The sequence below is a fragment of the Mytilus edulis genome, chromosome 5, assembly GCF_963676685.1.
Source record: "Mytilus edulis chromosome 5, xbMytEdul2.2, whole genome shotgun sequence".
NCBI classification, from domain to species: Eukaryota; Metazoa; Mollusca; class Bivalvia; order Mytilida; family Mytilidae; genus Mytilus; species Mytilus edulis.
Window position 1 is genome coordinate 14,557,000 of NC_092348.1, and position 14,086 is coordinate 14,571,085.

Genomic DNA, 14,086 nt, shown 5'->3' on the forward strand with positions numbered 1-14,086 from the left:
CAATAGGTGTACAAATCAGAAGACACACAAGGACAATGAAATAAGAGGCCTGAAACGAAAACTGGAAGTTCTGAACGCTAAGTATGGATTAATAACCATTATTTACAGTTTGTCATCCATATTAAACATTTCGTTTGTGAGGTACTAGTATCATTCATGATACCAACAATTACATTTAACTCAATGCTGATTGTTTCATCAATATTTTAAAAACTCACGTAAATATCGAGGTTTTTTTTGTCATTATTTTCTGTGTGAGGGGTTTTAATAAAACTGAAATGACAGATCTTAAAAATAAGAAAGTGTATCTCAAAATTCGGAAGATATGAATTTGGATTGAATTAGCACAATAGAAAATTTGCAATGCTGCTTTCCTCTAATTTGATATTCTAACAGAAATATCAAATATTGGAAACAAATGATATTATAAATAATAAGTTATCAACAAATACATACTCTCTCTCAAACACATTATAAGAAGCTGGGAAAAATTATTGGAGACGTTAACATCAATTCTCTGTATGCATCAAACAGCTGGCCACATAAAAAATAATTTGATAGAAAAACTACCTCTAACATCAAAGTTAGTTGTATTATTCATAAAAATCAGATTAAAATCTTTATCATCCCAGTCCTTATTGTCGGTTGCTAAGGAACATAATTTTCCTTAGCAACCAAGGAAAAATTTACCTCAAAATGACCAAATTTCAATTATGAAAAGCTCATTTATTATGTCAGATAGCGTTTAATAGATTACCATTAAATGAACAACAGAATATGCTTTATAAAGATATATTTATTAAAGTACAGAAGAGAATGTCAGATTTTAGGTACTGTGGATCTTTTAAGCAAAAAGAGTCAAATTCGACCAAAGTTGGTCCCTAAAATATTTTTTTTACAGAAATATAGCCAAAACATGACTCACTACACTTAAAGATTAGGTATTTAGCTAATCATTAATGAAAAAATATCTCTGGGTAAACATATTTTAAATCAATGGCGGATAATTCAATGTGGGTCATATTAGGGATGTAAACTGTTCATGTAGGTCAATTTTTCATATGTTTGCTATCATACCAGACAATTTCCACCATATAAACCAACGAACATGTTATATTCATGTTGGTGTTTGTTGAATATCTTTGTTCAAATTACTGACTTATGGTTGACAATAAAAACCTTAATGCAAACCTTTAAAAAAGAGGGGAAAAGGGGGGGGGGGGGGTATAGTGACATAAAATTTTTTTTTTTTTTTTTTTTTTGGCACAAAAAATTTAGAAATAGAGAGGCACTAAAATCAAAGAATTTTGGGATGGATACTATAAATGATTTTCTTTAAATAAAGCTATAAACAAAATGGGTTCATCACTAGGTTCATTATATTTATGGAAAATTTGGGTTTTATGTTAAAAATTGGGGATTTTGAGAATCAATTTATTTTACAGGGTTTACTTTGAGTAATTAAGTAAAAACTCCTTTTAATCAAAACTGAACATATAACTTGGTAATCTTTTTCTTCAATTCAATTTAAAGTAAAGGTTAGAGGATAAAATACTACATCTTTGTTGAAAAACCGTAATTCTGGAATGAAGTGTACTTTAGGCAGATGCTAATTTTAATAAGAATCCCTTTTTAGCTCACCTGGCCCGAAGGGCCAAGTGAGCTTTTCTCACCACTTGGCGTCCGTCGTCCGTCGTCGTCGTCGTCCGGCGTCGTCCGTCGTCGTCGTCGTTAACAATTTACATTTTGAACTTCTTCTAGAGAACCACTGAATGGAATGGAACCAAACATGGCATGAATGTTTCTTATGAGGTGCTGACCAAGTGTTGTTACTTTGTTGCCGATCCATCATCCAAGATGGCCGCCAGCCGGGGACTTAGTTTAACATAGGACCCTATGGGAAATGCATACAAATGACTTCTTTTAGAGAACCACTGAATGGAATAAAACCAAACATAGCATGAATGTTCCTTATGGGATGCTGACCAAGTGTTGTTACTTTGTAGCCGATCCATCATCCAAGATGGCCGCCAGCGGGGGACTTAGTTTAACATAGGACCCTACGGGAAATGCATACAAATGACTTCTTCTAGAGAACCACTAAATGGAATGAAACCAAACATAGCATGAATGTTCCTTATGGAGTGCTGACCAAGTGTTGTTACTTTGTAGCTGATCCATTATCCAAGAAGGCCGCCAGCGGGGGACTTAGTTTAACATAGGACCCTATTGGAAATGCATACAAATCACTTCTTCTAGTGAACCACTGAATGGAATGAAACCAAACATGGCATGAATGTTCCTTATGTGGTGCTGACCAAGTGTTGTTACTTTGTAGCTGATCCATCATCCAAGATGGCCGCCAGCGTTGGACTTAGTTTAACATAGGACCCTATGGGAAATGCATACAAATGACTTCTTTTAGAGAACCACTGAATGGAATGAAATCAAACATGGCATGAATGTTCCTAATGTGGTGCTGACCAAGTGTTGTTACTTTGTAGCCGATCCATTATCCAAGATGGCCGCCAGCGGGGGACTTAGTTAAACATAGGACCCTATGGGAAATGCATACAAATGACTTCTTTTAGAGAACCACTGAATGGAATGAAACCAAACATTGCATGAATGTTCCTTATGAGGTGCTGACCAAGTGTTGGTACTTTGTAGCCGATCCGTCATCCAAGATGGCCGCCAGTGGGGGACTTTTGAATGAAATTAAACATGTTCCTTTCCTTATAAATGAGGTTGTGTTGCCACTTTTAGCCAAATTTTATATTTTTTTATATGATTTCAAAAACCCAAGTAGAATCAGGTGAGCGATACAGGCTCTCGAGAGCCTCTAGTTCTATGTTGTGTTGTTATGCTATTGTATCAGAACTAGAGTTTCTAAAGAGCCTGTGTCGCTCACCTTGATCTATGTGAATATTAGACAAAGGAAGCAGATTGATTCATGACAAAATTGTGTTTTGGTGATGGCAAGACAAGACAAAATATTTTATTTCCTCAGACACAAACGTGTACAAGAGGTCAAACCATAATAAAGTATACATATAAATCGATGGTGATGTGTTTGTACATCTTACTTTATTAGACATTCTTACTGCTTACAATTATCTCTATCTATAATGAACTTGGCCCAGTAGTTTCAGTGGAAAATGTTAGTAAAAATTTACAAATTTAATGAAAATTGTTAAAAATTGACTATAAAGGACAATAACTCCTTAGGGGGTCAATTGACCATTTTGATCATTTTGACTTGTTTTAGGTCTTACTTTCCTGTACATTATTGCTGTTTACAGTTTATCTCTATCTATAATAGTATTCAAGATAATAACCAAAAACAGCAAAATTACCTTAAAATTACCAATTCAGGGGCAGCAACCCAACAACGGGTTGTCCGATTCATCTGAAAATTTCAAGGCAGATAGATCTTAACCTGATAAACAATTTTATCCCATGTCAGATTTGCTCTAAATGCTTTGGTTTTTGAGTTATAAGCCAAACTCTGCATTTTATGTTCAATTTTTAGCCGTGGTGGTCATCTTAGTTAGATGGCCGCGTCACCCGACACATTTTTTTAAACTAGATAATCCAAAGATGATTGTGACCAAGTTTAGATTAATTTTGGCTAGTAGTTTCAGAAGAGAAGATTTTTGTAAAAGATTACTCAGATTTACGAATAAAACAAAATATGTTAAAAATTGATAATAAAGGGCAATAACTCCTAAAGAGGTCAGCTGACCATTTCGGTCATGTTGACTTATTTGTAAATCTTACTTTGCTGAACATTATTGCTGTTTACAGTTTATCTCTATCTATAATATCATTCAAGATAATAACCAAAAACAACAAAATTTCCTTAAAATTACCAATTCAGGGTCATCACCCCAACAACGGGTTGTACGATTCATCTGAAAATTTCAGGGCAGATAGATCTAGACCTGATAAACAATTTTACCCCCATGTCAGATTTGCTCTAATTGCTTTGTATTTTTCGCCATGGCAGCCATCTTGGTTCGTTGGCCGGGTTACCGGACACATTTTTTAAACTAGATACCACAATGATGATTGTTGCCAAGTTTGGTTTAGTTTGGCCAAGTAGTTTCAGAGGAGAAGATTGTTGTAAAAGTTAACGACGACGGACAAAGATGTTCAAAAAGGGGAAATAACTCATTTTTCGAAATTACATCCAAATTAGTTTGAGCATAAACTTTTCAATTGCTAGAATATGTTATATGATATATTTACCCTTAATACATCTAAAAATAGTTTTTTTTCATAAGAAAGGACTATTTTATCATGAAAATATTCACATGAAAAATATTTATTTACAAATAGAACCTAAAAAAGGGGAATTTCAGGGTAAATTACAATGACTAGTATTCCTGTTTTGGCAACTTTCTGCAACATTTACCCAAGAATTTTTTTGCAGCATTTTGTTGACAAAACATCCATAATTTATATTTTATAGTCCTTTATGTGAGGATTTCTGCGTTTTCGGTAAAATCAGCTGTAAAATATGACAAAAATCGGGAAAAATCATGCCGATTTTTGTGTTAGGTGGACCCCTTTTGTACCAAAAGAAACGTTTTTATTCGAAAAATTTGTCCGTTAGCAGTTTAAATGATTGAATTCTTCTTTTATACCCATGAAAATAACAAAAAATGTTATGCTTTATCTCATTTTTACCATAAAATACGATGTTAACCATTTCTCCTTGCTATACTAATATATACATATGATGTCATGTTGTTTCCATGGCAACCAGACTATACAGATTTTTTAAATTGATTTTTTTTTAATTTGACAGTTAGTTTGGACCATTTCAACTTAAAAAAAAGTAATCGAAAAAAAATAATCTGGCCAAAATTTTTTCATATTTGGTCTATTATTACAGAGAATTGATGTTAATATGCATGCTTTCCTGAAATTGCTTGATTTACAAAATTGTATACACCTCCAGAGCTCAAGTCTAGTCTATTTGTCAATATTTAATTAAAGTGATTTGTTTTCTAATGCATGGGCGTATAACTCATACAGCCATACAAGTGAGAGGTTTAGCAAGCTTTAAAACAGGTTGTATCCACCATTTCTACATAAGAAAACGCCTGTACCAAGTCAGGAATATGAAAATTGTTACCCATTCGTTTGATACTTTGAAGCTTTTGATTTTGCCATTTTATTTTAGACTTTCCGTTTTGATTTTCCTTGGAGTTCTTTATTTTTGTGATTTTACTTTATACATGTGCATATTATATTTGCAATAGGTGTACCAAACAGCTGACACAAAAAGATGAACAAATCGAAAGCCTGGAATGGGAACTAGAATCTCTAAATGATAAGTATGGACTATCGACTACAATTTAAAATTTATCAAAACTAGGTTATTATAATTTGTGTTAATTGAAATTACCGCTCTTTAATATACAGACCTAAGATAACATTCAATTGTAAACTAAATATAGATTAGAACACAGAAATGCATGTATTACAAATATTTCTACATAAATAGTATGAAATATGTTTCAAGCTTTCATTGCAAACACTTATCTATGTTTCAAAGCCAGCGCCAAAGAAATGCAGATCAACTAAAACGAATTGACACGATACAGAAAGAAAACGAAAGTTTGAAACAAACAATTCAAAGGTAAGACGATAGAATGACAACATATTGAATTTCCTGCTTAGTGTTTGATTCTTCAGTATTCGGTGCTGTCTGTTGTTGATGCTGTTTGTCTTTTACTTTTCATCGTTGTGTTGTCTGTGCTTTCTCGACCTACATTGTATGACGTTTTGCCTTCTTATTCCTTCTATTTCTTCTCACTCTTGACAAATTTTGATTTGACTTGTATCTTCAATTGAGTATTATCCTATTATTTATTGAATAAGATTACTGTATAACTTTATAAATAAAATCTATACAACCCTGACTGTGGAACTGTATTTGTAAAACACTAATGATACTAAACTTACCACTCAAGATGTGTTTTTAAATGAGACCAAAACTTTTTAAAACCAAAATGTTATAGGAAACGTTCAAGACATGATGAAATCATAAAAGGACCGAACATGTAGTCAAATCACGACCTCTGAGCTGCGCTTTGTGTGAGGGAGGTCTGTCTATTAATCTAACAATCTTAAATTAAAAAAAAATATTTGACAGCAGTTTCAGAAAAAAACCAAAAGCAGTTTATTTACTAGGCTAGTGTTAATAAGCTGCTGATGTTGTATACATAAATATATGCATGCAGATATGAACAAATGTGTGTCAATTGAAAAATTGTAAATAAACTTTATTTGGCAATCTCGATGCAGCTTTCATTGATGATTACAAAAAAAAACTCCGCTAAAACCTCCTAAGACTTGAGTGAAGATATACTGTTAATATTAAATATGCTTCATATCACACAGTCAACATTTTCTGTTAAAGGCATTCACTGATATTTGGAAAATACCGATATGTTTATATACTTTTATTATAATATTTGATAGATTTCAAATGCATATGACACAACAGAAGGCTGAAATAGAAAACTTGAGACGGTAAATCGAACTTTTGAAGGCTAAGTATGGATTTTTAATTTATTGGGAAATCGATGATTTAATTAAACACAATTGACCCGGAAAATTTAAATATAAAATAAAGTTTTTGGGAATATTTCGATTCAATGTTATATCTGGCTCCATGCTAAATTTCGTACTTTTGACCTATAATTGTTAACTTTTTACACATTGTGACTTGTTTAGAAAGTTTTCTCTTTTGCACTCTGACCACATCTTCTCATTTCTAAAGTACAAGTTTTACACCCAATGCAAAAACTCTAAACAATTTTATTTTAGATTATCTTTATATGCTATCCTCATCGTGTGCTTCGTTAAGAAGAAACATATAACATTATATGGAAATCAAGTATTTTTCAATGGTGTATTTTATTATAACTTACAAAAAAAATATTTTCCTGTATATTCAAAATGGATGGCGTCATCGCTGAGAAAACTCAAAATATTGAATTGTATTGTTATCTGTTAAACTATTAATTAAATCACAACATATTTCCCACTAATGTCAAAACTTGTAACATAGAAGCAACAGATTGAAGCAAACCACCTATTCAACATGCGTTTTCCACAGCTTTGATCGTAATTCTTAACCCTGGATCTGTTTTCGCAAGAAATTTTTTACTATCACACGATCAAAATATATAATTATTCAAAGTTTTCCGATTAAGGAAAAAAAAACAATAATCTCAAGATGTTCGAAATTTTAAGATATAATAAGCCAAAATTGATTTGGTTGTCTTATATGTTGTGTATGTATTATTTGTAGTAAACAAATTAGTTATTTTTTGTCGATAATATTTCAAATTTTAGTATATAATTATCAACTTTTTTACATTAATAATTATAACAATAATCAGAAGGCCATGAGCACGTAATTTAATTATCTAATATCTATAGACTGGTACGTTCAAGGTTATTGTGATAACCATTAAATCTGATAGTATTTGCATATTACTTTCTTAATAATTAAACTTGACATTCACAGTTCAAAAAGGTAAACAGGAGAGTAACATTCTTTTTTGAAAGTAACAAGATTTGTGTTCTTAGCTGTCTTTTTTTAGACAACATGCTATATAAAACGTGTTGTTAATCAAATTCAAACAAAATTTAAATTTCTATCCGGATATTAGTAAATACTTGAATACAAAAATATAATAATATAAAAATAATAAGGAATATGAAAGATAATTAATAAACTACTTTGCTAAAATAACCAAAAGTGATTGGTAAGTCTGTGACATATTTTCTTATATCTAATGCAATATCATTTTATTCTTGTAGCTACGTCTGGTGTAATAGATGTGGCAACTATGGTCATGTTGTTAGAGAATGTCGGAGTACCTGTAGTGTTCAATGCTATAATTGCAATCAAATTGGCCACTATTCACGTAATTGTCCAAACTGATCATGTTACATGTATGGGGATTCGAGACATATCGCTAAAGATTGCTATGGAAAAGAGAGATTAATGAAGACTTTTAAAATTGAGTGTTGATGATACAAATAAAATCTTAGATGTGGTTATTTCAAACTCAGTTTGACTTGTTGTGCTTTTATGAGATTGGCATATTTTAGATAGACAATTGTATATTTTTATGTTTATCAAATTTTATCTTTCATTTATATCTGTATTCATTATGGTTCATTAATAGTTAAGGTTTATACGTACATACTATTTGGATGAAAAATACCATATTTAATAATTTTGAAGCTTTCAAATTTTTAATTTTTTCTTATTAAAAAGAATATTGACAACAACAATGTGTGAACAAACATACATACAGGTCATAGGCAAAAATGTAAACAAAAGTGGTACAGCAGTCAGCAATATTTAAAATCTTAATCACTATAATAAACAAACAAATATGTCAACAAAGAAAAAAATAATAGTATATAGACAAAGCACACATGCTAAAATGAGTGAAAGATTACAAAACATGGCCACAGCACAACAGCACATTATCGGGATCCATCTTTACCGAGCCGACCCAAAAGGACATTACCAAAAATGGACTAAACACATGAAACAGTTACGGTTAATAATTTACAAAGACAAATAAAAGAACACAAAAACACAATTAAGATGTCAAACAACGTCAGTACCTAGAATAAGTACTTCAAGACCAGCATGCATTATTTGTATAAGTAAAATCACATAAATACTGAACTCCGAGGAAAATTTAAAAAAGAAAGTCCCTAATCAGATGGCATTATCAAAAGCTCAAACACATCAAAGGAAAGGAAAACAAAATTATCAAAATATTTTAGCCAAATTAGTCGAATAACGTCATCATGTGTCTGATTTGTTCAGATCAAAAACTTGATAGAGATATAAAAAAAAAAAAAAAAAAACATACCATGAATGGACATATTAATCTGGGTGGACATTTTTCTCATTTGGCAAGCATTCATAACACATCTAACATCTAATCCTGTGCATCATAAGTTGTAAATTTGTTTGCGTTTTGTTGTGGTGCATACATCACAAATTCAGCATTGTTGTACAAGTATAATAATGCAACTCATAAATTCAAAACACTTATCGAGATAACAGAGTTAAAATAGACATAGATGAGGAAGAATGTCAACGAAAGCTAACTAGAAAAGTCTAAATTCCACTTATCTAGGATGACATTAAAGAACTGTATAATGTTATAGCCTCTTATGGAAATATTGTTGCTTTCGAAAAGTGGCAGTGAATAACTTACAGGTACTCTAAATGACAACATGCATTTTACGTATTGTGCAGCTTAAAAGTTTACACAACTTTTGAAAGCGCATTTTTGTTTGGCCTTCGAACAATGCTCCCCATTTCGGAATAGCTTTTCTGAACATTTTCATGTGTTTATTGTTTGTAGAAATTATTGTAACGATTAAAGGAAAAAGGAAAATTGTATACAAACAAAGTACTTTTATATATTATCTTTTTTTCAGAAATTAAGATTCGAATTTAATCTCGTATCATTGGAAGGACTGTTATGGTGTTATCAGAAAGGCAGTGGCTATTTGACCGGCACCGGCTAAATAGCAAATTTGCTATTTGACCGGCACCGGCAAAATAGCAAATTTGCTATTTAGCCGGCACTGAATAAAACTGTTCATTGATGTGATAAGTAGAGAATAAAAAAGCTTAATAATAATTTAAAATCATTTTATCACAATATCAAGCATTAGAAATACAGTACAATCAAAAATAAAATATTGAAGATGTTCATAAATGAATAATTTATAACTTTATAATATTAATTAAAAGCATGAAAACACATTTGTATATACATTACTAAATACATTTTTTTCTAAAATGTTAAAATCTGTGTTAAATGTATGGTTTAATTATCCTGCCCTGCGATAAAAATAGTGTTATTTAAAAGTACGTACATCTGACATAAAAAAAGAAAATATTAAAAGTTATTTGCTACCGAATTTCAAAAGGACAGTCACATGATTTAACATTTGCAATTGTTACAAAACCAATTCTTTGCCTTTGGCAGTTGTTTTAATCTAGCACAAGATAAATGTTGCCACTCCAAACAGGACCAGACATTACACTGGCTTCTTTTGAATCTGCATCATGTGTGCATATGTTGCATATATAGATAGGGTTCTTTTTCTTCTCATTATATACGCTCTTAATAGCTTCCCATGCATCTTTGTGACAATACCTTTTTTTTTTTTTTATTAAATCAATGTTAACAATTGAGTCCAAACAAGAGGCAGTTAAAAGTTCAGGTCTTGCTTCAACTTGTTCCTCGATTATTAAAATGTTGTTATCAACAGCATTTTTAGCCAAATCGCTTCCAACAAACCAGTCTAATAAAAGGAATCCGATTTCTTTAGAACTTTTCTTATGAAAAGGTACACAATTGCTTTTTCGGGTACGCTTTTTTGGAAGACCGATGAAGTTTTGGTCAAACCTTTTGGCCTTCCATGTTTCTTCATATTTGGTGGAAGTAGTATATGCGAAACACGCCACCCACAACAACTGGAATCCAGTAGGTGTTCTTCTTGTTGAGCGGTATATTGTTCTTCTTGGGAAACTAGTTTTCGTGAATTTTCGAATAAATGAACATGCTCAGCATCATTTTCTTTATTGTCTGTTTCATTTATATCGTCATAGATGTCGTCAGTATCCTCATTAACATTTTGAGAAATTTTCCTCACTCTTTTTGGTGTACATACATGTATGATAGAACACACTGATGACTGGGTTTCTGATACACCGGTATCATCAAATAATCTATGTGATTTCCTGACTGTGTTTATCTTCCAACGATCTGACACTGCTTCAGCAACAAACAAATTTTCTTGATTAAGTTTGAGTATATGCCTACAGGGGAGAAGCATACTTTGATGAAACATACAAGATCAACTTTTTGAATCGACTCTCACTTGGCCATGGCTTGTTGTAGCTGTCCATATAATTTCTCTATCATCACTCTCTTTCTGCTCCAGTTTTACTTCAGACCTGAGTGACAACTGTTTAAGGATATATGGCCAAGCATATGGTGTCACCAACTCTTTTTAGGTGTTGTATCATCCATTATCACACTATATACTGACCAAATATTTAGGTTGAAAAGTACTCACCCATATTCAGTTCACTTGGTTTGTAATATTTTTCAAATTACATAAAATTTGCCCTAAGTCATATATAGGTACATGATAGTTTTTTTTTTCTAAAGGAGAGTTGTATTCTGATTTTTAGAATAATATATTTAATTTGATAGTTAAAAGTTTAAGTGTTTTATATATAAGTAACAGTATTAACAAAAGTTTTTAAATATAAAATTTTTATATCTAATTATTATTCTTACATTTTAATTCAAGTGAGATATAATTTATTCTCTCTTTTTTCGTCCCTCTTTTATTCAGTGCCGGCTAAATAGCAAATTTGCTATTTTGCCGGTGCCGGTCAAATAGCAAATTTGCTATTTAGCCGGTGCCGGTCAAATAGCCACTGCCTATCAGAAAAGTCTAAAATTTCATCACTTGAAATGTAGTCCTGTATTTTATAAATATCGTCTCATATACCATCACCAGAAAAATTCATCATTTTGTGAAATTGTGTGCAACGTCTGTGCTCTTTGTCTCTAAATTCTCCGTTCCATTTTATTCATAAACTTCAAGGATTTTTGTAAGGACAGGGTCTCTTCTTAATGTTTTCTTAAACTTCTCAAGTAAATTTGAATGCCACAGAGAAGTCTTAATATGTAGACAGAACGCGCACATAAAGAACTCCAAACTATAATTTGATGTGTCAAAAACTATTTTCTGGGTTTTTTAATCATAGGAATATGTGGTATGATAGACAATGAACCAACTTTCCACAAGATACCAAATGACAAAGAAATTAACAACTATAGGTTACCCAACTATTATAAATATTGAGCAAAACACATATCACAAAGTCAGCTATAAAAGGCCCATATAAGCAAATGTAAAACAATTCATACGAGAAAACTTATGGCCTGATTTATGTACAAAACAATGAACAAAAAAACAAACATGATTTACAGCAACAGACGACAACCACTGAATTACAGGCTCCTACCTTGGGACAGGCACTTGAAAATGCAGCTGGGTTGGAAATGGTTGTGAACGCTCAATCATCCACCTCACTCAGGATAATAGTATAACAGTGCAACATAAGAACAAACTATTAAAATCAGTTGAAACAAGAATGTGTCCTAAGTACACGGATGCCCCATTCGCACTATCGTTTTCTATGTTCAGTGGACTGTGAAAATGGGGTAAAATCTCTAATTTGGCATTAAAATTAGAAAGATCATAACATAAGGAATATATATATATGTGTACTAAGTTTCAAGTTGATTGGACTTCAACTTCATCAAAAACTACCTCGACCAAAGTTTTAACCTGGAGCGGGACAAACGGACGGACAGACGGACGAACGAACGAACAGACGGACGCACAGACCAGAAAACATAATGCCCATAAGTGGGGCATAAAAATCGATACAAAGCTAAAAACATCTAACAAGCATTTTGAAAGTATCCAATGGCAATACCTAGTCCACTACGGGTTTTAAAAAAATGCATTGTAATGGAACAAAATGTTAACTACGACTTGTAATGGTGTTATCTATAAACAAATATCAAATCAATATCTTCAAGCATAATGAAAAAAGTGTGGAAAACTGCTTGTTTTAGTGAGTTTAAATTATCAAAGGACCATAACTCTGCTCAGTTATGCTCAAAATCATCATCATCTTGATCTGTAAGTTGTCATAACAAACCTTTATGCCAAATATCTAATCGATATATCAACAAGCAGAACAAAAAAGTGTGGACCATACCTCTCCACAAAATCATCAAACCAGAACAAAATTCGGACTTGATCTGTAGCTTGTCAAAATAAAATATAACACTAAATATCAAATTAATATCTAAAAGGAGGAAGAAAAGTGAGGAAAACAGACAGACAGACAGAGGGAGTGCAAACCTGAAATTCACTTAAACTTCGTTGCTAGGGGACTATAAACACAGCACTGTCATTCACAAATACTGCAAACTTTCGTAAAACTTATAATTGTGTATCATTGGTAAAGGACTGTTCTAATTATATATTAATTGAAAGAACATTTATATCTGAATCATAATGTACACCAGTTTTATTCTGATTAACAAAAATAAAGCACCTTTTGACATATTGACATTTTAACATACACACTAGATTTAACTATAACTTTAAAAAATCATTCACACAAATAAAAATCAGCATTTGTTGCAAACTTCAAATAAATCATAGACAAATAAATAGGGAATGTGTCCATGGGACACGAATGATGCTCCCATTTGCATAGCATATAAAGTCATAAAAGGACATAACTGAAGAATGGTTAAATTGATGCTACCCAAATTTGTACTTTTTTTGTAGAGTTTTGCGGTTATAAGTATTGTGTATCAGTTTCATAACATTTGATATAGGCAAACTTAAGTTAGAGAACAGAGACTAAAAACTCTGCAACTATTCTATTTGTAAAGGGCCAATTCTATAACAGTAAAAGTGACAAAGACAAAATGTAAACTTGATCTGTGTTTTGTGGTAATAAGCATTGTGTATAAGTTTCATAACATTTGGTTGAGGCAAAATAAAGTTAGTGAACAAAAACTAACTTCGGGACATATGACTAGTTTTCTTTCAATTTTCATTGTAAGGTTATTTTTGTGAAAAAAATGTTTGATGAAAAGCAAGTAAAATAATCTGATTCATTAACAAAAACACCCTCTCATTGTCTTCCAAAGTACCTCAGTCAGTAATGAATTATAATCACATCTGCAATGATTATTAACAATAATAAAGTAAATTTAATATTATATTCATCAACACCAACATAAACATAAACAAATTATCAGATGTCCTTAAAACTGAATTATATTAATAACAAGAGGCTCTCAAGAGCCTGAATCGCTCACCTGAATTTTTTTGGTTTAATCTCTCATCAATGATTATTTTGGCTTTTCAATTTATTTAAATGTTCTTTGAATCGTCCTATTTTCTT

At 31.7% G+C, this 14,086-nt stretch overlaps 1 protein-coding gene across 1 annotated transcript in view; it reads left to right on the forward strand.

The window, feature by feature from the left end:
• The window catches only part of LOC139523043 (ERC protein 2-like), a 29,157-nt gene extending 21,058 nt beyond the window's left edge, over positions 1-8,099 (forward strand). Inside the window, exons 8-12 of the mRNA XM_071316793.1 lie at positions 7-81; positions 5,271-5,345; positions 5,567-5,650; positions 6,496-6,546; positions 7,846-8,099. Of these exons, the coding sequence (XP_071172894.1) occupies positions 7-81; positions 5,271-5,345; positions 5,567-5,650; positions 6,496-6,546; positions 7,846-7,969 (409 nt within the window). The 3' untranslated portion in view covers positions 7,970-8,099. The remainder of the gene's footprint in view (positions 1-6; positions 82-5,270; positions 5,346-5,566; positions 5,651-6,495; positions 6,547-7,845) is intronic.
• Positions 8,100-14,086: the final 5,987 nt, after the last annotated feature.